The following is a 21376-nucleotide window of genomic DNA, read 5'->3' as shown; positions in this document are numbered from 1 at the left end:
TTCATACCCCAAATTGCCTTCGGGCATTTTGTAAAACACATTTATGCTTTATTTTTTCAACAGTTGAAATAGTCTATTATAAATATCATGTTATGTCGCTTGGGGTAATGAAATTCAACACATCTTCCCCGACCTGAAAGCTTTATCCTGACTATTTAAGGTCAAGTAATAAAACTTTACGAATAATGAAAGATCCTTTACATAGAACTAGGTCGGAGATATACAGTACATGATATTTTTGCTGTCAAAGTTTGAAACGACTAGTTGATTAGTTTTTTAAGTACCTAGAAAAGATACGTGTATCAACTTTAATTAAAAACTACAATATGGTATATTTCAACCACTAAAATCCAGCACATATTTAAGAGAATTTGTGAAAATGAGAAAAATCATTCAAACATGTTAGGTTATTTTCATTTAGAACTGTATCGACTGAAAATAATAAGTAACAAATTTCTGTTTTAAACGATATAATTATGTAACCACTGCTTCCAAAGGAGCCTAGCAATATGTCATTATTTCACGCAGTTGTGTAACAACAAACTGTTATGTAAATATATTCAAATTACAGGTGCTTTAAACAACTTAAATGAATACGTTCATATTCGATACATTGTATATAGTGTGATGAAGAAAATATGTGATCAAGTCATCTTTGCATATGAAATCATACTAAATTAGTACAGACATTTTGACGAGTTTTAGCTTGAAACGCAGGAGCGTATATTTATAAAACGTGGTGAATTGTTACAAAGAGTTATAGTTTCATTAATCATAGTTGAAATATTAAACCCTTAATAACTTTAATCAGTTGATTTCCACAATACAAAAGAAATATCGTTGTACATGTACATCTAAAATTTAATACATATACATTTTCGCTGCTTTTGTGGCGAATATTATTTTATGCAACAATGAAACGAACCTTCACTAATACGTCACATCCTGAGAGAACGTCTCTATGCTTTATTTTATTCTCGAGAGGAAGAACAGACAAATACACTGTAGTCATTTTATTACTACTGCCTATTTCAATAATATAATATTTGCAAGGATTTGAAAGCACAAAGCTTAGTCATTTTTCAATCTACATCCTTTCATGTAACACTACTACTTGATCCACTTTGCGACTGGTATAACACACATTTTGACATAAATATGTATTAGACGGTTCTGTTACAATAATCTAACACTCATAAAGACCATTAATGGATTTTTCTCATAAAATGTTGGCAGGAAACTACTATTACGTCTGCTACAAACTTCAAACGACTTGAATAAAAATGATTAAAACTTCAGTTTTTCTTTTTGTTCGCGGAACACATATTTCACCTCTAGAAACTTTCTTTGCTTGACTGCTCTAGACAATAACTATTAGCTCTAGAAGCTCTTATTTCTAACATTCGCCAATTAATAACTAATTAAAAACTCATAAATTAGGATTGTCCAGTCGTATGTATTGTTACACTTTATTTAAACCGATAAATCTTTTATTTCAAATGATTTCTTTGCATAGCCTGCAGGTGCTTGCATTATATGAAACAGTGGCTCGGCGAATGATAAAATTTACGATGGTAATACAATAAATTCATTTTTCTTGAAACTAAAACTGACAGAATAAAATTCTGCTCTAGTTCTATCCTCGTTAAGGGTGTAATACTATTTACCACTTAAAAATTAGGAATGGCACTTTAAAAATAACGACTTGAAAAATATAACAAAGTTAGTGAATTATCAACGAAAACAGTGTAAATGTTTTATGGCAATAGTACCGAGGTTTTATTGTTTTGCGTTTAATTATTTAAAATTGAACTAAAATATCAAACATACGTTATGGGCAAAGTGTATTTATAAATAAGGAAGTGAATTTGGATTTGTTACTTAGCAACATAATGAACAGGTCCATGAAAACCAATGCATGTTAATAACGCTATAAGTAAATAAAAAAAATTTCAAAGGTTCGCCTTGTTGAATACTAAAATCTACATATATGTAAAGGTAACGAACAACAATTAAAGTAGACTAATTTTAGCTCGTAACAATTTGTTTTTTGATTCAAAAGTTTTGTAGGCAGCTTATATATTAATTAATTAACACAAATGAATTACTTTGGTCATTATTTTAATGACATTATACGTATTTGAATAATTCGTTATAACAAGCACTGAGCACATTATTTAATTAATTACGGTAACTACAAATCTGTCGGAGTTGTAAAATTTCTCAACGTGTTTATTGGTTGTCGTCAGGTATCCCCAAATAGTTCACAAAAACGACGAAAGTTTTATGTAGCTAATATAAGCTAAGCTAGAACTTGTTTGCAGAACATCAAAAATCTAATATTTACGTAATAAGGAAGAATGCACCCTCCCTCGTGATCGTCTGTAGTAGGAAACACGAATTCATTATGAACCGAGGAAAAACCTAACATAGATTTCATATAGTAATTAGATGTCACTGCATTGAATATATTTTAATATATAACTTTACTGCTTATGAAAATAAAATTAGACAAATCACCTTTTTATAAAATTCGTCGTTTACCCGGTAGCACTAACTTTAAAACAAAAAATAAAAACTGTGATGGACTGTTAAGGGCAGTCTTTTTACGGTAAGCACACTGGCGCCCAATACTTACGATCGCCCCTGGGGAGACTGGTATGAGTGCGGTACTGTAATTTAAGCCTAAACCGTAGTCAATTTATTTTCATATCCTAAGGCGTGTAAGTGAATTCTTTTTCTGTCTGAAACTGAAACAATCCACTGCACAATCAAGTCGTTTTGCAAAAAAATAATACATAATTTAATGTTAAGATACCTTTTAGTTTAGAATAAAATAATACAGTCTTTTACCAAAATCTGTTTTTTTTTACTTAAATATATTAATAAACGATTTCAATTTAAAAACACCAGATGAGTCTCACAACAATTCCATTTAGTGATCGAAATAGATCACATTCAAGTTACCGCGATTTACTCTAACCACTAAATGAAAAACACATTCGTTTAGAACAGGTGATGTAAAATGGGTTATTTATTTTCACTTAGAGCCATTTCGTTCGATTAAATTTGGGATGAATGGACTTGTAAAATGATAACGGGGTAATCGCCATGATTATTTTTACGTCCGGAGCGTAAGCTAGGGAATATAGTAGCGTCCATTTGACGAATGGCGAATTTCATGTTTTCTTGACATTGCATGGCTGCTATAATATGGAAAAGTAGGTCTACCATTTCCGCCTGACTGTGACATGTTGGCAATCCTGTAGGAAGTTAATATTAAAGTTTTAATTGTAGATTTATTTATCGTGAATTAAGCAAAACATATTATTCCTTTTTCATTTTTTGTAAAATTGAAAATAAAGTTTTTTTCCTCTTGTGAACTGAATCCGGGGACATACTGTATATACAGGGTTGCTAAAAATTAAGGATAAGTACAGCTAAATATTTCCAGAACTGTTGATCAGATCTCATTAAAATTTGGTACACAAGTAAATGTATTTGAACTCTATCCTCTGAAATATTATTCAAATTTTCATCGACATTTGTTTCGGAGAATTTTTTTTTTTTTTTTTAATAACACGAAGGGACAAATTTAATATGTTTTAAAAAAGCATTTTTTCTGCATTCAGTAATTCACATGTCTTTCTTTATTCACACTAAAAGGTAAAAAAATATGTTAAAATAATACAATTATTTTTAACTATACTGTTCTGTTTTTAAGACATAATACACAATTTAGTTTTTTTTAAAGAAGCGGCCTATATATTTTTATATATTTTGACTGACCTCTTCCTAGGCTTTAAAACCAAAGATTATTTTTGAAATTCCGATGTAACGTTGACACGTTATTCCAATTTTCTTAAAATTTTGTAGCAATGGATTCACAAAAAAATAGTAGTAAGGTTATTTTTTTTTTAAATCTGTTAACAATATTTTGTGGAAAGATCATAAATAAACATACACGCTTTCTTGTGGTACGAATAAAATTGAATCTTTTTGTAAAGAGTGTTTATAAAATTTTTTAATTGTTACATTGTTATCATATTTCGATATTTCAGTTCATTTCACTTACAACACCCTGTATTTTATTACTGCATCTTGTTCTCTTTTTTCTTCTCTTCTTTTTTTGTTAGCTATTTTCTATATTTGAAGTTGATAGTTACTGCGACTTTTAATTCTTTAAAAAACGCATTGATGTATTGGACGAATGAAAACAAAAAATAGAGTAAAATATAGGGTGTTTTACTTGAAAAACTTAAATATTGAAATGTGAAAATTGTACAGTTTGAGAATTTTTTGTAAACACCTGTGTATTAAAATTTAATTTAATTTAATTAAGTTGTGTGTATGTGTTAGGCCTTAAAAATAGAATACCCTGTATAGTTAAAAAGAATTTTTTTACCTCTAATAATTGATGAGATATCGAGGACCGTGCACATAATGACTCACCTCTATACAGGTGTTCAAAAAATGGGGCACCAACTCAACGATAGATCAAATGCGATACCACCAAAATTATTTTGAATAATGAAAGTCCGATCGATTTCAGATACCCAACAAAAAAAAGTAAATTAAAATATGGTAAAATTTTAAAAAGGAAAATTAAACTTCGAATGGCTACATCTTCTACATTTGGACAAAAGAATGTTTTAATTTGTTTTTCTCTGCTCCATAAACGGTCCTGAACAACGTGTCATAGAGGCAATTAGTTGAACACCCTGTACAGAGTGAGAAGTATAATCTAAAACTGTTATGGAGTTATAGAGACTGTTCTGTTTTTAAGGCGTTACACACAACTTATATTTTTTTAATGAAACACATATTTTAACTAACGTGTTCTTAGGCTATACAACCTGAGTTCATTTTTGAAATTCCGATGCCACGTTGCCACATTGTTCCAATTTTTAATAATGGAAGGATTCACAAAAAATCGCAGCAATGGAGAGATAAATAAAATTTTAGTATAAACCTAATCTATCGTATTTTATTTTTATTTTCAAAAAAAAAAATTCACCGTGGACCTTCAAATTTTTTTAAATTCTTAAAAAAACACTAGGATTCCCAAGAATCCTTTAAATTTTACCAAAAAAAGTTTGGTACCCCGAGATTACAAAGGACTCCGGAGATTCTTTTAAATTAAAAAAAACTAGGGTTTCCCGTGATTCCCTTAAATTCTTAAAATAAAAAAAACACACTTGGAGTTGTAGAGATTCTTTTACGTTTTTTAGAAAAACAAGGAACTCTCATCCGAGATTTTTTAATTACTCTTAAAAAATACACTAGGAACCCCCGGGATTGTTTTAAATTTTTCAAGAAAAAAAAACACTACGGTCCCCCGAGATTCATTCAAATTATTTTTTTATTAACGCTAGAAGTTATCGAAATTCTTTTACTTTTTAAAAAAACACTGCTGGTCATCGGATTCTTTAATTTTTTTTGAAAAAACAATATAAGCCCGTAAATTTTTAAATAAAAAAAACACTGTGGACCTTCGAAATTTTTTAAAAAAACACGAGGGGCCCCAAGATTCCTTTAAATTCTACAAAAAAAAAAGTTTGGTACCGCGAGATTACGAAGGACCCCCCAGATTCTTTTAAATAAAAAAAACACCACAGTTTCCCGTGATTCTTTTAAATTCTTAAAAAAACACATTAGGGTCCCCCAATACTCTTTTAAATTCTTAATAAAACACGAAGAACGCCAGAAATTACTCAAATTTAAATGAAAAATCTAAATTCTTAAAAAATGTGTGAATTCTTTCTCCTTTATTATCTTAATTATCTACACTGACCGGCAAAAAAACCGGCCACCCTGAAAAATTTCGCAAAACTACTTTAAAAATTATTAATTTAACTAGTGATCGTTATTTTATTAAAGAATCATTGACTATTGACACATGATGTACAAATTAGCAAAAAAAAGCCAATTAAACGCAGAATTAAATTTAATTTAACAAAATAACAGAAACAGACCAAGTACGACGTTTTCTTAAAAAAAACAAAACAATAAAGGAGGCTGTTGTTGTAAACAGTGTTTTTTATCATTTGATTATAAGTTTGGCAATTAATAAACGTTTCCACGCGAAAATAATTCCGTTAACTCTTACAGACGTGTCTCAAAGTGTCGCTCTGTTTCTGTTATTTTGTTAAATTAAATTTAATTCTGCGTTTAATTGGCTTCTTTTTTTTGCAAATTTATATCTCATGATTCTTTAATAAAATAACGATCACTGGTAAAATTAATAATTTTTAAAGTTTGGTTTTGCCAAATTTTTCAGGGTGGCCGGTTTTTTCGCCGGTCAGTGTATAAACCATTTTTAATTATTACAAGTTTCATACATCGATATTTTAATTTTTCAAATAAAGAACCACGTACTTTTTGATCTCTTTCTTTTTTGTTAACTATTTTATATTTTTGAAGTTGATAGTTACTAGGATGTTTTACTTTTTTAAGAAACACATCCACATATCGAAGAGTGAGGACAAAAAATAGTAAGATACAGTAATAACATACAGGGTGTTCTATTAAAAAAACAAATATTGAAATTTGTAAAGTTTTAGATTGTTTTATAAATATCCGGTATATTAAAATTTGTTTTAATTGGTACCACAACAAAGCGCGTACTTTTATTTATTCCTCTATAAAATATGGTAAGACACATTTCAAAAATAGCCCTATTGCGATTTTTATGAACCCTTTCTTTGCCAAAAAAATTTTAAGAAAACCAGGGCTAATATCTAAAAATATATAGGCTGTTTTATTTCAAAAAAATACTAAGTACCTAAAAACAGAAATCAGTATAGTTAAAAATAATTTTAGAATATACTACTCAAAGAACTGTGCAACTATAGTTTTTGACTTTTTTCTATCTCTAATAATAATTAATGAAATATCGAGGACATAGCGCTTAGCGACTCGCCCTGTATATACAAGTGAAATATATTACAAAAATTTAAGGGTGCCTTCAAATGAGAACAGTTTCTATGGGCGTCCATGTACAGAGCGACCAAAATATGTCTCTAAATAAACATTGCATTTATATGGCGTTCATGTTTATTTTAAACATCAGTGTGCAGGATTTTGTTTGTTACGCAAGCATAGCAGCGTCAGTTCGTGTCATATGACGTTCTGCTTTCAAATATTCGCGTTGTCAGTTTTGTCATCAATTTAGCTAATTTAGTCGTAGCAACAATGCTCGGTTGTCATCAATTATAACTAAAGCTGGGAATTATATGCAGAAAAAACATGTAAATATATGCATGAGAAATTTGGCATTATATGCAAAAAATTCATCATTTCTTACAACACTTATAAGTTATAACTTAGATAATACATATTTGGAATTAAACTACACATTTGCATATTAAAACTAACTATGTCGGTGTATCATATTACTCTATTAACTAGCTATTTTATTGACAAACTAGTTAGTAGTTACTGTCTTGAAAAATATTATTATTTACATTTATTATAATATGTTTTTTTAGATTTTCCATTTTAACTGAATGTCTTCGATCACTTAAAATATATTTATACACTGAAAAACTACGCTCTACATCGACAGATGTTATTGGGGCATATTTAAGGGACGAAACAATTTGGTAGTAGCTGTACGGATTCACTTAAGGGTACTTTTTGTTTTTCTAATTTTGTTAATGTTACACTAATTAATTCGTAGATTGTTATTTATGAGACTTAAGTTCTGATTTAATTTAGGACTATTTAAAATCTCTTTAGCTTCCTTGATTGCTGTAGGTGAACTATCATCAAATTTTGACATGATTTCTTTCCTTTCACAGGAAGTAAAAAAAGCTGCGTCAAGTCATGTACCCCATCGTGTAATGACAGGTTTAGTAGGTAATAGTACATCTGGTAGTGTATCTTCATATACTTACTTGTACTCTTAAAGAAGCCTTAACGAAAACCTGTTTCATATTATTAATTAATTCATTTACCAATGGAAATTGATTTCTTGCTTCTTCCGCTATTCTGTTTACACCGTGGGCGAGACAAGTGCAATGAACCAAATTTGGGTAAAATACTTTTAAGTGGGTTCCAACTTTGACCATATATGACGCAGCATCTGAAAGCTTTAATACGATTTTATTAAATGGCTCTTTAACAGCAATTAAATAAGTATCTGACACAAAGTTTGCAGATAAAGTACAAACTAATACATTTGCTATATATCTGCCACATACATCTGTTGTTTCGTCAACAACAAAGTAAATACAGTTATTTTGCAAACGTGTATTAATTTTAGAAACAGTTTCGGTATAACATTTACAGTGTTGGGCAGTATCTAGATACTTGTATCTAAATAAAGTATCTAGATACATTTTTGGGTATCTAGTATCTGTATCTAGATAAAATCGAATTTAAGCACAAAATATCTGTATCTAGATACAAAAATAATGGCGCAGATACAGATACATTTTTTTATTTCACTTTTTTTTTAATAGTTATTAGTTGAGTTATACTAGTAGTAATTTTTGATACTTCATGTTGGTGATTTTTGTCACATAAACAAAAATAGAAGTAAGAGGTCCACTAATAGTGTTCTGTCACGGAAATTTTCATACTTACCATCATTTCCTACATTGTAGCCTTCACTACTTATACATCTTTAAATATAATCCTGAGGGGTAATGAATCTAAGCCATGGTAAGATGGTATTTAAAAACCACAATTCACAATTCACTGCGTTTTACTCATAGTGGGGCAATGCATTTTATCTGTATACCTGAGCAACCCGGGTCCGGTAGGCCCGCTGGTTGTATTTGTGTTATTAAATAAGAGTAATTTTAATAGTAAAAATATTTGTTTAAGGTATGTTATTATTTTTAGAAAATAATAATTGCGTGATACATAATGATTATTTTTTTCAATTAGCACAAATTAGTTCTGTAATCGACTAATCGAATGTTCAATACATACATTTCTCTCGCATAAATTGCATATTTGTTACTATTTTATACCTTTATTTTTCAGACAAATGTAGCATCTTTTCCTGCTGCCACATGTCATTTCTTTACTTTTTCATTGTTGGACCTAACGCGAGGCGGGCTTGGCAGGTCCGTTTTGCCCTAGAATGTGCCGATTATGTTTAAGTGTAAATCTTGGGCAATAAAATTAATATTTTTACAACCCTCGGTAGAATAATTTATCGTGATATATTCTCAGAAATCGTGAAACGAGATTAAAATAAAATGAGTTTCAACAAAAATCTGAAAATTTAAAGTTGCACTCTGGTGATTCCGGCCTTCCAGGCAGCCTTTGATCCTATAAGGGGTTTAAATACCTTTCTAAGAAATTGTACTTATTTTTCCTTAAACCGAACCAGCAATTCTTCCTAAAATATATATACAAATAATCGCGGTACGTCGAACTGGTTGGTTGTGTGTGAGTGTGCGGAGTTGTATTGGTTCAATTGCATAAGTTTGCAAGCTGAACGATTGCTTTTTTGTTACTTTGGAGGCTTGTCTGCTTGACTGGTGAGATGGTGTCCAAATAGGGGTCTTGTCTAGTTCTTATACTGCTCTTTTACAAATACGTTATCACTTGTTGTCCTCTATTGGTATCCCCCTTGTGGGGATCGATAGGTATGGCGATTAAATGCAGAAAGTGCAATAAAACCATAGGCAGGGCTGAGGATTATATTAGTTGCCGGAAGGAATGTGCGGCCAATTATCACTTACCTTGCGTTAACCTTACTAAATCTGCAGTAACATCTCTAAAAGATACAGGGTCAATATTAACATGGGGTTGTGGTTTTTGTAGCCCCCTCTCTCTTAATAATTCTGCTGATCCTTTACTTGATAGTGGGGCACTACAAAAGCTTCCTGACTTTTTAAAAGAAGTTTTTGCAGAGTTTTCACGTACAGTTAATGAGAATTTTAAAAAGCTTAACGAACAAGTTGCTGGTTTAAAGCATGAAAATTCATTACTGCGTGAGGAAATTTCGAGAGTGTTGCAGCAACATTCTGATTGCAACCTCCAAATTTCTAAAAACAATAACAATAACCCAGCTATATCTTATGCTGCTACACTTAAAAATACATCCGCTGTTGTAATTAAGCCTAAGAATACCACTCAAACGACTATGCAAACAAAATCTGACATTGTGACATCTTTTAATCTGGAAAATACGGATAAACTCGGAATTGCAAAGGTGAAATCTATAAAAAATGGCGGGGTGCTCCTACAATGTCATGATCCTGGTGAATTCAAGAGGTTAGTACAAAATAATAAACTGGAGGAGAAATATGATATTCATGATGTCAAAACACCTCTGCCACGCATTCGTATTTCGGGTATTTCTGATGGCATAAACGAAGAAATGATAGTGCCGCTCTTGTTAAAACAGAATAAGCATATTTTTTCTGTTTCCTCGCAATGTGTTCTCGTGAAACTTCTGCCGGTAAAAAATCATCCGAAAATTTTTCAAGTAATTTTGCAGGTTGATGTCACATCTTACAGAAATGCTTTAAGTCTCGGTCACTGTCTGATTGGTTTGGATGACTGCAACATCTATGATGCCGTTGATGTCATACGGTGTTATAGGTGTAATGGCTACAATCATTCTGTAAAAACATGTAAAAAAAGTATTTCTTGTCCGAGGTGTTCCGAGGCGCATGTGCTACAGGATTGTCAAGCTACAAGTGAGCAACTCAAGTGCGTAAACTGTACCAGTATTAAATCAAAAGATAACTTGAGTACTGAGGAAACTTCCCATGCTTGCTGGGATTATGCACATTGTGTGTTTTATAAAAATTTAATCAAAAAAGTAAAGTCTGACTTGTTTGGTATATCTGATTTGTAGCAATTAACTTCTTTTGCTGCTTCTAGATCGATATCTGCTAAAAGTTTCAATTTCCCTATTGATCATCAGTCTCACAAAAGTCATTCTATTCTGTCTTGCTATTGTCAGTTCACGAGGGAAAGTAACACTAAACTAATTAATACTTTACCTAATTGTTTGTCTTGTCTTCAACAGCATGGCAATATCACTTCCTCCTATTCTCAGATTTCCATTTATTATCAGAATGTTCGAGGCATCAACACTAAATTAGTTGATTTTTATAATTCTATGTTTTGTTGTGAATATGACATTGTATGCTTGTCGGAAACATGGCTTAATACTTCGGTCCTAAGCTCTGAAATTTGTCCAGGTCATTTCCACATAGTTAGAGCTGATAGAAATTTTGAAAAAATGAATGTTTCCCGAGGAGGTGGAGTTCTATTAGCAGCTCGTCAACCAGTTGCAGTCTATAGTTTAGATTTGTCATCAAAAGGCTTTAATGACTTACAGTTTACAGACTTATTAGGTGTCAAATGTTCGTTGGGACAGGTATCTTTATACATTTTTGTGGTTTATATTCAACCGGGCGCATGTACTGATGAATTTGAATTGTTATTCGACTTACTTGGGAACTTGCCTGATCTTTACAATCGAAGAGTTATTATAGTAGGAGATTTCAATATTTCGGATTATGATTTTACTTCATCTAGAGCTAGCAACTGTAGCAGAAAATCTTCTATTCTTCAAAATTTTCTACAATTTGGCTAGTATCAGCAGTATAATAATGTTGGCAATATTAATGGTCGTTGTCTCGATCTCGTAATCTCCAATTTCAATTGCACTGTACAAAAATCTGCTGACCCTATGTTGAAAGAAGATAACCACCACCCATCCCTCCTAATTACTTCCACCATACGTGATAATAAATTGAAACATATTAACACCAATAATTCCCAGCCGAAACAGTGGAACTTTCGGAAAGCTGATTTCCCGAGTTTATATAAATCTATAAATGATACTGACTGGTCTAGTCTTAAGAATATGCACAATGTCAATACTGCGTGCTCGTATCTGTATGACAAGATAAATACTGCAATCAACTCGCATGTACCAAAATCTAGTTATAGACGTAACTCAAATTTTCCATCCTGGTTTACTCCAGTTATTATTGGTAAGCTGAAGCGCAAGTGGAAGTTATTACGTAAATTCAGACAAACTGAGAACACGGAAACTCATGATGAGTTTAAAAGAATTAGAACTGAAATTAAGAAGGACGTTAAAACAGCATATAGTAGTTATATATTGAATTTGGAATCTAATATCAAATCTAATCCGGGTAAATTTTGGTCACATGTTAATAATTTAAAGAACTGTAATGGTATTCCCTCTCAGATGTCATACTCTAACAGTCTTTTAACAAATCCTTATGATATTGTAAATGCATTTGCGGAACATTTCTGTAGCAACTTCAATCTAAACAAGGGTCCCACAGCTATCGCTGACGCTTATTCAGAGGATTCGTTTAGTAATACAGTAGCGTCCGGTTATAATGAACTCAAAAAATGTAACAAAACTAGTTCATTATATCCGAAGTTCACTATTAACGGAAAAATAAAAACTGCGTTTGTTTAAATTCAATTTACTTCAATTCTACGTTGGGAACAATTCAAAAAATATTTCTTGGTTTATAAACTAAAAATAAAAAAAAACATAGCTATTTATGTAATTACATATAACAAGACGTCACATAAACACAAGTCTACTTGACAAAATCAGTTATTTTTGTCTGTACATATCTATTAGAAAAGTGAATGTCACTAATATAGCGTTCGAGGTTGCAAAAGCTGTTCCATATAGGCTCCGGAACAGTGCGCGATTCTAAAAAGTTGCGAGTCTCTGCCATTTTTTGCGCCATTTCATTAAGAGAAGGAACATAAACATCAACATCTTCATCAGACTCATTTTCCTCACCCTCGGCCTCGTCACTTGTTGCCATGACTGATGTCACTGATTCTATAATCTGCTCGTCAGTTAGTCTTTCTGTTACCGTTATGTCGTTATCAATTTCCACATATTCTTCAAAATTAAATTCCCCGATTTTCTCTTGCACTGCAATTTCAATTGCATTATCCACATCTGTGAAAATAAGTCCAGGATCATCTTCATGTTTTTTTAACCATTCTGTTAGGGGAAGCTCATCGTCTGCATCAAATTCAGCACTTTTTTCAGAAAATCCTCCATGCTTGAAACAGTTTGCTATTGTATCTTTGCTAACCTTTTGCCAAGCCATGTGAATAAAATTTACAGCATCTAAAATGCTAACTGAAAATGTTTTTCCGTTGTCCATAGCCTCTATCATCTGCGCGAGTAAAATTTTCCTATAATGGCTCTTTAATGAATGAATTACACCTTGATCCATCGGTTGTAATTTTGAACTCGTATTCGGTGGCATAAAAACTAATTTAATTTGGTTTAGTTTAATCTCAGGGTGAGCTGTACAGTTATCAACTAAAAGTACAATTTTCCTATTTTTTTGTTTTAATTGTTCATCCCATTCAAGCAGTTCATTTGTGAAAATTTCAGAGGTCATCCACGCGTTACGGTTTGATTTGTATTTTACGGGCAATTGTTTATTTTTGAAACATCTAGGATTGGCAGATTTGCCTATAACCAACAATTTCCTTTTTTCTGTTCCAGACATATTGGCAGCTACTAAAACTGTAATCCTCAATTTAGATAACTTTCCTCCAGCACAACTTTCTCCCACAAATTTTAAAGTCTTATCAGGAGTCATTTGATAAAAGAGCCCTGTCTCATCAGCGTTAAAAATGTCTTCACTGTCATAGTTTTTCCGAATATGAGGCCAAACATTAGTTAACCAGTCATTAACAACATTCAAATCTACTGCTGCAGACTCACCCACAATTTTTCCTGTTCGGATATTATGTCTTCTTTTAAAACGTTCAATCCAACTTTTAGAACACTTGAAGTCTTTGTTTTCGATTTTACTACCCATTTCATTAGCTTTTTCTTGTAGAATAATACCACTTACAGGAACGTTTTCTTGTCTTTTTTGTGTAAACCACTTAAGAAGCCCTTGATCCATTTCATGGTGCTTTGATTTTCTCATTTTTTTACACGTAGAATTTCCCTGACCATACGCTGATAAAATGGCTTCTCTTTGCTTCCATATCATAGAAACAGTGGATTTTATCAAGTTCATTTCCTGGCTAACATCGCGTTGTTTAACACCACTTTGTATTTTTTGTATAATATCATACTTGTCCTTTAAGGTTAGAGCTTTACGTTTTTGTTTTTCCATTTCGAACAATGTTATTACACAAGTAAGTACTTATGTAGCGCTACTTCGACACAGTGACCAAGAATCGACTGGCACAGAAAGCAAGTTGGTGGGGAAATGCGTAGCGCGTAAATCAGGGAATCCCCGAAAAGTTCATTATAAACGGAAAACTGCACTTTATTTTGAATAATATTTAGTTCATTTTATCCGAAAGTTCATTACAAGCGGATTCAGTGGTTCATTATAACCGAAAAAAAATACATTAGATATATGGAAAAAATTTCGTTACTTGAAATACAGTACACTATAGCCGGAAGTTCATTACAAGCGGGTTCATTATAACCGGACAATACTGTAATATTATCTGTACTAATATTTCTGAACCTGATGTACTGTGGGCTTTAAAGAAAATTAAACCTAACTTTACATCTGGTCATGATAGGATTCCAGCTTTTCTGCTGTTCGACTGTGCATCCATTTTAGCTTTTCCTCTTATGATAATATTCAATCTAATTTTTCGAACTGGTGTGTTCCCAGATGTGTGGAAATTGTCTATCATCTCACCTATCTTTAAATCTGGAAATAGAACTATGATTGAAAATTATCGGCCTATATCGTTAATCTGTAATTTTGCGAAAATTTTTGAGACTATTATACATAAATTTATCTCATTTAATACCCGGAGTTTAATCACTGTGTCTCAGCATGGATTTGTTAATGGACGATCTACCACCTCCAATCTCTGCGAATTCACGCAGTTTGTAGCTGATAATCTTGATGCTAAACGCCAGGTGGATGTGGCCTATACAGATTTCTCTAAGGCTTTTGACAAATTAGATCATGGCCTTTTACTTGTAAAACTGCGAAATTTCGGCTTCTCAAGTGCCCTGTTTGACTTAATCAGTTCCTATTTATCCAACAGAGTTCAAGTTGTAAAGTATAATGGCTATGAATCCTCCAAAACTGTTGTCTCTTCTGGAGTCCCACAGGGTTCTATATTGGGGCCGCTATTTTTTGTTATCTACATCAATGACGTTGTTAGGGATATCAAATCAAATGTTCTCATGTATGCTGATGATCTAAAAATATTCAGAGAAGTTAATTCATTCGAAGACTGCTTGTCACTACAAAATGATCTTCACACATTTCACAACTGGAGTAATTCCAATCTACTACCTGTAAATTATGCTAAGTGTTACATCATGTCGTTTACTAACAAGACATCTTTAATATCGTATGGTTATACCCTTAATAACGGTATACTAACTAGAGTTGATACTTTTCGTGATCTGGGTGTTACATTCGATTCGAGGCTTACTTTCGCTGACCATATAAGTAACATTTGTTCAGGAGCACTAAAATCTCTTGGTTTTATTATGAGATGTGGTAAAATTTTTAATCACATTAGCTGCCTTCGTACTCTTTACTTTGCGTATGTCCGCTCTAAGCTGGAGTATGCTAGTGTGGTTTGGTCCCCATTTTCCCGTATTCATATTGAATCCTTGGAGAAAATACAACGTCGGTTTCTTAAATACTTAGTATTTAAAGTTGATGGCATATATCCTGAGCGAGGTATCTCTCATACCCTTCTTTTAGAACGCTTTCAATTTCAAAGCCTAGATAGTAGACGAGTAAATGCGTCCATGTCCTTTCTGCGTAAACTTATTCATTTTCAATTTGACTGTCCTAATCTACTTGATAGATTATACTTTTTGGTTCCCAGATTGGCATCGAGATCTTGTCCCTGTTTTTACTTGTCCACTCCTCGTTTAAATATCACAAAACACTCACCTATTTATGAAATGTGCACCCAGTACAACACTCACCAGAATGATTTTGATATTTTTAGGTAGTTACTTTAGACTTCTTTAATTTGGTATGTGGTTATAAAGTATACGTATTTCTAAATCCGCTGTGTCTCTGTATCCCAATGGGTACTGCAGTAATATTAGCTGTTGTTAACAGAGTTGTTTCATCTAAAGCCAAAGTTTTTCCCGTTGGTCTGTAATTGGGTTGTAATACCTGTTGGCCAACGTAACTAATAATAATAATAATAATAATAATACCTGCCGCGCCGGGATAGACGATTACCGGACATGGTCATAAAAACATCGTAAGCCGATATTGAAGAATAATAAGTTATGACAGGTTGCCGACAACAGACCTTCAGCACAGAATAATCATTTCCCGTATTCTTTGGAAATATTAATTTTAATGCTGAAGATGATTATTAGATATACTCAAACACAATGGATACTGTACCTAGTATGGGAATAAAAACAAACAAAAAATTCTTTTTAAGCGTAAATAATAAATATTGCACAATTTGCGACACATCAAACAGCGAAGCGATGGCTTATTTGCAGGAAAAAAGAAAAGATTTTTCAGTCTTGAATAACTATGCTACAGTAATATGTTTATTTTTTAAATTTAATACCACAATCCCTTCTTCTGCACCTGTGGGACGGGTGTTTAGTAGCGGAAACCAAATTCTGACACCAAGAAGAAATAATTTAGGTGACAATACGTTCGAAATGTTGTTAATTTTAAAAATTCATTAAATAATACATAAAAAAATACATAAACATGTTTATTTTTCACTCGTATATAATGTTTGTTTTATATCCATGATTTGATAAACGTAAAGCGGCATTTTATATCCGGGGCACAATGAGCGGGCATAAAGAGTTATTACGCCCTCTCATTATGCCCTATTTTGCTAAACCGAATTAAACAAAAATTTAAAAAAATTATTGTTTATTTTTAACCACTTATTTATTTTTTGACAATTTATTTAATAACGAAGATACAAATTACAATTTACAAACTTGCTATTCATACCAAACTATTCAGGTAAACTTAAACTTTTCGGAGGTGCCTCTATTGGAATTATTTCTGCCACTGCTTCCATTCTGCTAGCACCGAATAACGTATTATATAAAAATCTTGAATTGTGTTCACTCATCCTCCAACTACCTTTACAGCATAAAACATTCGTATTTAAATTAATTACAATCATCAAAAAATAACTTAGTTTACCTTCTGAAGTAAATATCTGTTGTCGGAAGCATCTTTTAGAAAATGGATTACTTGTTCGCCAGTCAAAACTCGGGATTTTTTTGCCACATAACCTTTTGGGTTTTTTATAGAAATATGTCAAACGATGATAATTAGAAATGTCTATGTTGTCGTTTACTCTTAAAGTTGTCTTGACCATCGAATATTTTCAGTTATAATATAACAAGTGATATGATTATTATCGAAAATATTTCGAGTGAAACCGAGCTGCAGATTCAACGAGTGCGAAGCACGAGTTGAATGTGCTGCTTCGGTTTCACGAGCCATATCTTCGATTATTAATCATATCACGAGTTATATTCGACATGAGAATATAATGAATGAACACATTTTTTGATAACAGAATTGATTTCGTCGTTTTGAGCTTGCCCCCAACGTTGGCAAGCCATAATAGAAAAAAAAATTATGAAATTCTAAAATTTGTCAAATTTGACACTTTTTAAATTTAGGTAGCAACAGACCACAATAAGGCAATAAAATTATTACCGCTGTGATAAGACATGTAACTAAGGGCATGAACAAATTCTATTGGAAGAAATGGGGTCATGTGATTCATGAATTATATTCTCACCATAAGGAACTGGGTGAATATTTTTCTGACTAAAAATGAAGAACACAGTTAAATAATTATTTTATAAACAGAATAACTCACCAATTCTTGGAAGTAAGCCACTTCTTAATCTTCCAATTAAGGAAAATTTTGTATTCTTTTTCATATATGGATCCTGATGTTCCAGGTAACACATTTTCATTGGCTTTTTGCGCTTTCTTCGCAATGTTTTCTGGAATTTCACAATTTTCCTCATTCATTTCCGCGGTCGAAAATATACGTGTTGACACCGTGAATAGACGCCGTGTTTGCAATAAACATAGAATCTCCTTGACAACAAAATCAACGCCACGTAATTTTTTTTTTTACGAATTAATTATATAAATTAGTCTTTTTTTTAGATTTTCTCGTGAAAAATAAAAGTTTGTATGCACCACGGGCACAACTTGATGTTTATAAATCTCGGGCAACTTACAAAATCTCGGGCCAGAGGCCCTTGATTTTGTAAACGTTGCCCTCGAATATAAACATCTTCTTTGTGCCCTTGGTACATAAATAACTATTTCAGTAAGTTATTTTATTCGCCAAAGTTTCAAAAAGTATCTGTTTTCTTGTATCTTGTATTTAGATACATTTCGAAAAAATCGAAAACAATCTGTATCTAGATACTTTTATCTTCCATATATCTTTATCTGTATCTAGATATTTTTAAAAGTATTTGTCCCCAACTCTGATGATGAATGAATTTGGAAAAAATCAATTCTAAATTCTAGATTTTCCATTTCTTCCAACCCCCCGTTAAATACATTTGCAGAACTATCTGTATTTAAAACACCTGGCTTACAGGCCATTAGGTAAAGAATTCTAGTAATGCGCCTGATTGGGGTGCCCACAAATGAAGTCTTTGAAAAACCCGTCCGCATTACTAGAAAAGGTCGGTACTCATTTACTTGCATACTGCCAATAACCAACTATATTACAATTGTATTAAAATTAAGATTTTCACCAATTACCACGAAAAATGCAGCAAAAATTTTAAAATATGCATAAAAATGCACTTAACTAAAATATGCATTTTCCATATTATTATCCGAGCCTTAATTATAACTTAAAATGAATCTGTCAGATTGTCACAGATGGCGCAAATTTCAAACAATCGTGAAAGGTTCTACAAGCATAGCCACTCTTTTTTCACTCAGTCAATACTTAATAAAAAATTAAGCCATTAATGCAGTAAGCAACGCAATTCACTTTTTCCGCATAGTGCATACTTTGGTTAAGTCCGCCTCTGTTTCTACATTAAAAATAATCAGTTGACGTAACCTGTCACATTCGTTTTTTCATTTCAGTGAATATCGACAATGTCAGCATCGTTCGGCACCGATTACACTGACAAATTATCCTTCGTGGCTGAGTGGTTCGACTACGAGTCGGCTTATCAAAAGCGGCTCCTTCTCAATTATTACCCATGTGACAGCACAATTGAACTATACGACATCGATCTGAAACGCATATTCCTGAAACGGTCATTCTACGAGGGCTTGCAGCGGAAGGACGTCTTCGTCGGGAACACCATCCGCATTTACGGCCGCCAACTCAAAATCACCGACTACGCCGACTGCCGCACCAAACAGGTTATCGGCAACACTAGACAGCACACCTTCGGTGTGATCAAGCCCAGCATAATCGACAAAATCGGGGAAGTTTTCAACCAGATCCAAGACCGACATTTCGAGATTATTAAAGTGCGGATGTGCCATTTGCAACAAAGTGAGTGTTTGGAGCTTTACGACCACCTCCGGGGCTCCGCTTTCCTGCCCTTCGTCGTAGATTACGTGACTTCGGGGCCCATAGTGGCCTTGGAGTTGGTGGGCGACGACGCGATCAAACGCTGGAAGGAGAACGTCGGCCCCACGGACCCGGTTGAAGCCAGACGGACGGCCCCCAATAGCCTGAGGGCCATCTACGGGCTGGAAAAGGCGCTGAATGCTTTCCACGCTGCCGACGATTGTGACAGCGCTACGAAGAAAATACAGTTGTTCTTTCCGGAAGACGGAAGGAAGGCTCCGCGAACCACGCTGAAGCTGAAAAATAGCACTTGTTGCGTTGTCAAACCGCATGCTATTAGCGAGGGGAAGTTGGGATACATTATCAGTTTCATAACGGATTCACACTTCAAGATTACGGCGATGCAGGCGTTTTATTTGAATAACGCTAACGCGGAGGAGTTTTTGGAGGTGTATAAGGGGGTTGTGAGCGACTTTAATGCTTTGTTGTTGAGTTTTTTGGAAGGACCGTGTATTGCGTTGGAAATTTCGGCGAAGAATGATGATATTGATGTTCATGGGGAGTTTAGGAAGTTCGTAGGGCCGAGTGATTCGGAGGTGGCAAGGCAGATCAGGCCTAATTCGTTAAGGGCGAAATTTGGAATTGATAAATATAAGAATGCTGTCCACTGCACGGATTTGAAGGAAGATACAGAATTAGAGCTGGAATATTTCTTCAAAATTTTAAGTTAATATGTGTAGAATTCAAAATAAATATATGTATGTGTTGCACGAAAAAATCATTTCATTTCTTACTTCATTGTTGTAAGCGAGCACAGTGAGTTAATCTAAGTGACCAAAGCTTTTTACAGTGTTATACATTATTTTATATACGGATTTGAGCAAATAAAGAATATGCATTTTATGCTCTTCTGTTCTCCTTGTGTTCATTTTGAACCTATAATCCCGAAGCCCATCAAACTAAAGAATGTATATTTCCTATTTTATTAAAGATTTTCTGAATGAATTTTTCTCCTTTTACTTTAGAGAGAAAGATCTTTAATGACGGAATTAAACAATCGTCCTTTACAAAAGCTTTTCGAAATGATTATTTCGCTTTTTACTAAAAATTTTCAGAATGAATCTCTCGCTTTTTACTAGAAACTTTCGGAATGAATCTTCCGCTTTTACTAAAGATTTTCGGAATCAATCTTTTGCCTTTTACTAATATAGATTTTCGGAATGAATATTTCGGCATTTACTTTCTTTCCAAAGTAAACTTTCGACTTTTGCTAAAGATTTTCGGCATTAATCTTTCGCTTTTTATTAAAGATTTTCGGAATGAATCTCTCTCCTTTTACTAAAGCTTGTCTGACTTAATCTTTGATCTTGTAGTAAGGATTTCGGATTGAATATTTCACCTTTTATTAAAGATTTTAGGAAGTAATCTTTCGTCTTTTACCAACAATTTTCGAACTTAATCTGTCGTTTTTTACTAAAAATGAATGAATAAATCTTCGGCCTTTTACTAAAGATTTTCGGAATGAAACTTACACCTTTTTACTAAAGATGTTCGGAATCAATATGTCGCTTTTTACTAAAAATTTTGGAAATTAATGTATCGGTTTTTACTAAAGATTTTCGAAACGAATTATTCTCTTGGCGTTTATAAAAGATTTTCTGAATGAATCTTTCACCTTTTTCTAAATATTTTCGGAATGATACTTTCGCTTTTACTAATACAGATTTTTGGAATTAATATTTCGGTCTTTCCTAAAGGTTTTCCGAAGTAATCTTTCGTCTTTTCCTAAATAGTTTTTTGGGAATGAATCTTTCTCCTTTTCCCAAAGATTTTCGGACTTAATCTTTCACATTTT

General features: G+C 32.8%; 2 protein-coding genes across 2 annotated transcripts in view; one reads left to right on the top strand and one right to left on the bottom strand.

Annotated features, from left to right (window-relative positions):
• Positions 1-14126, bottom strand: part of LOC135134008 (tigger transposable element-derived protein 4-like) — a 28084-nt gene extending 13958 nt beyond the window's left edge. Inside the window, exons 1-2 of the mRNA XM_064062575.1 lie at positions 12597-14126; positions 9702-9736 (exon numbers count right to left, since the gene is read on the bottom strand). Of these exons, the coding sequence (XP_063918645.1) occupies positions 9702-9736; positions 12597-14126 (1565 nt within the window). The remainder of the gene's footprint in view (positions 1-9701; positions 9737-12596) is intronic.
• The window catches only part of LOC135134095 (nucleoside diphosphate kinase 7), a 116369-nt gene extending 95945 nt beyond the window's left edge, over positions 1-20424 (top strand). Inside the window, exon 3 of the mRNA XM_064062699.1 lies at positions 19083-20424. Within this exon, the coding sequence (XP_063918769.1) occupies positions 19095-20252 (1158 nt within the window). The 5' untranslated portion in view covers positions 19083-19094 and the 3' untranslated portion in view covers positions 20253-20424. The remainder of the gene's footprint in view (positions 1-19082) is intronic.
• The last annotated feature ends 952 nt before the right edge of the window (positions 20425-21376 follow it).

Source organism: Zophobas morio, unplaced genomic scaffold (assembly GCF_036711695.1).
Source record: "Zophobas morio isolate AGI-343-1 ecotype UQ-CSIRO unplaced genomic scaffold, CSIRO_AGI_Zmor_V1 ptg000023l, whole genome shotgun sequence".
NCBI lineage: Eukaryota > Metazoa > Arthropoda > Insecta > Coleoptera > Tenebrionidae > Zophobas > Zophobas morio.
This window is presented reverse-complemented; position numbering and strand designations above follow the sequence as displayed.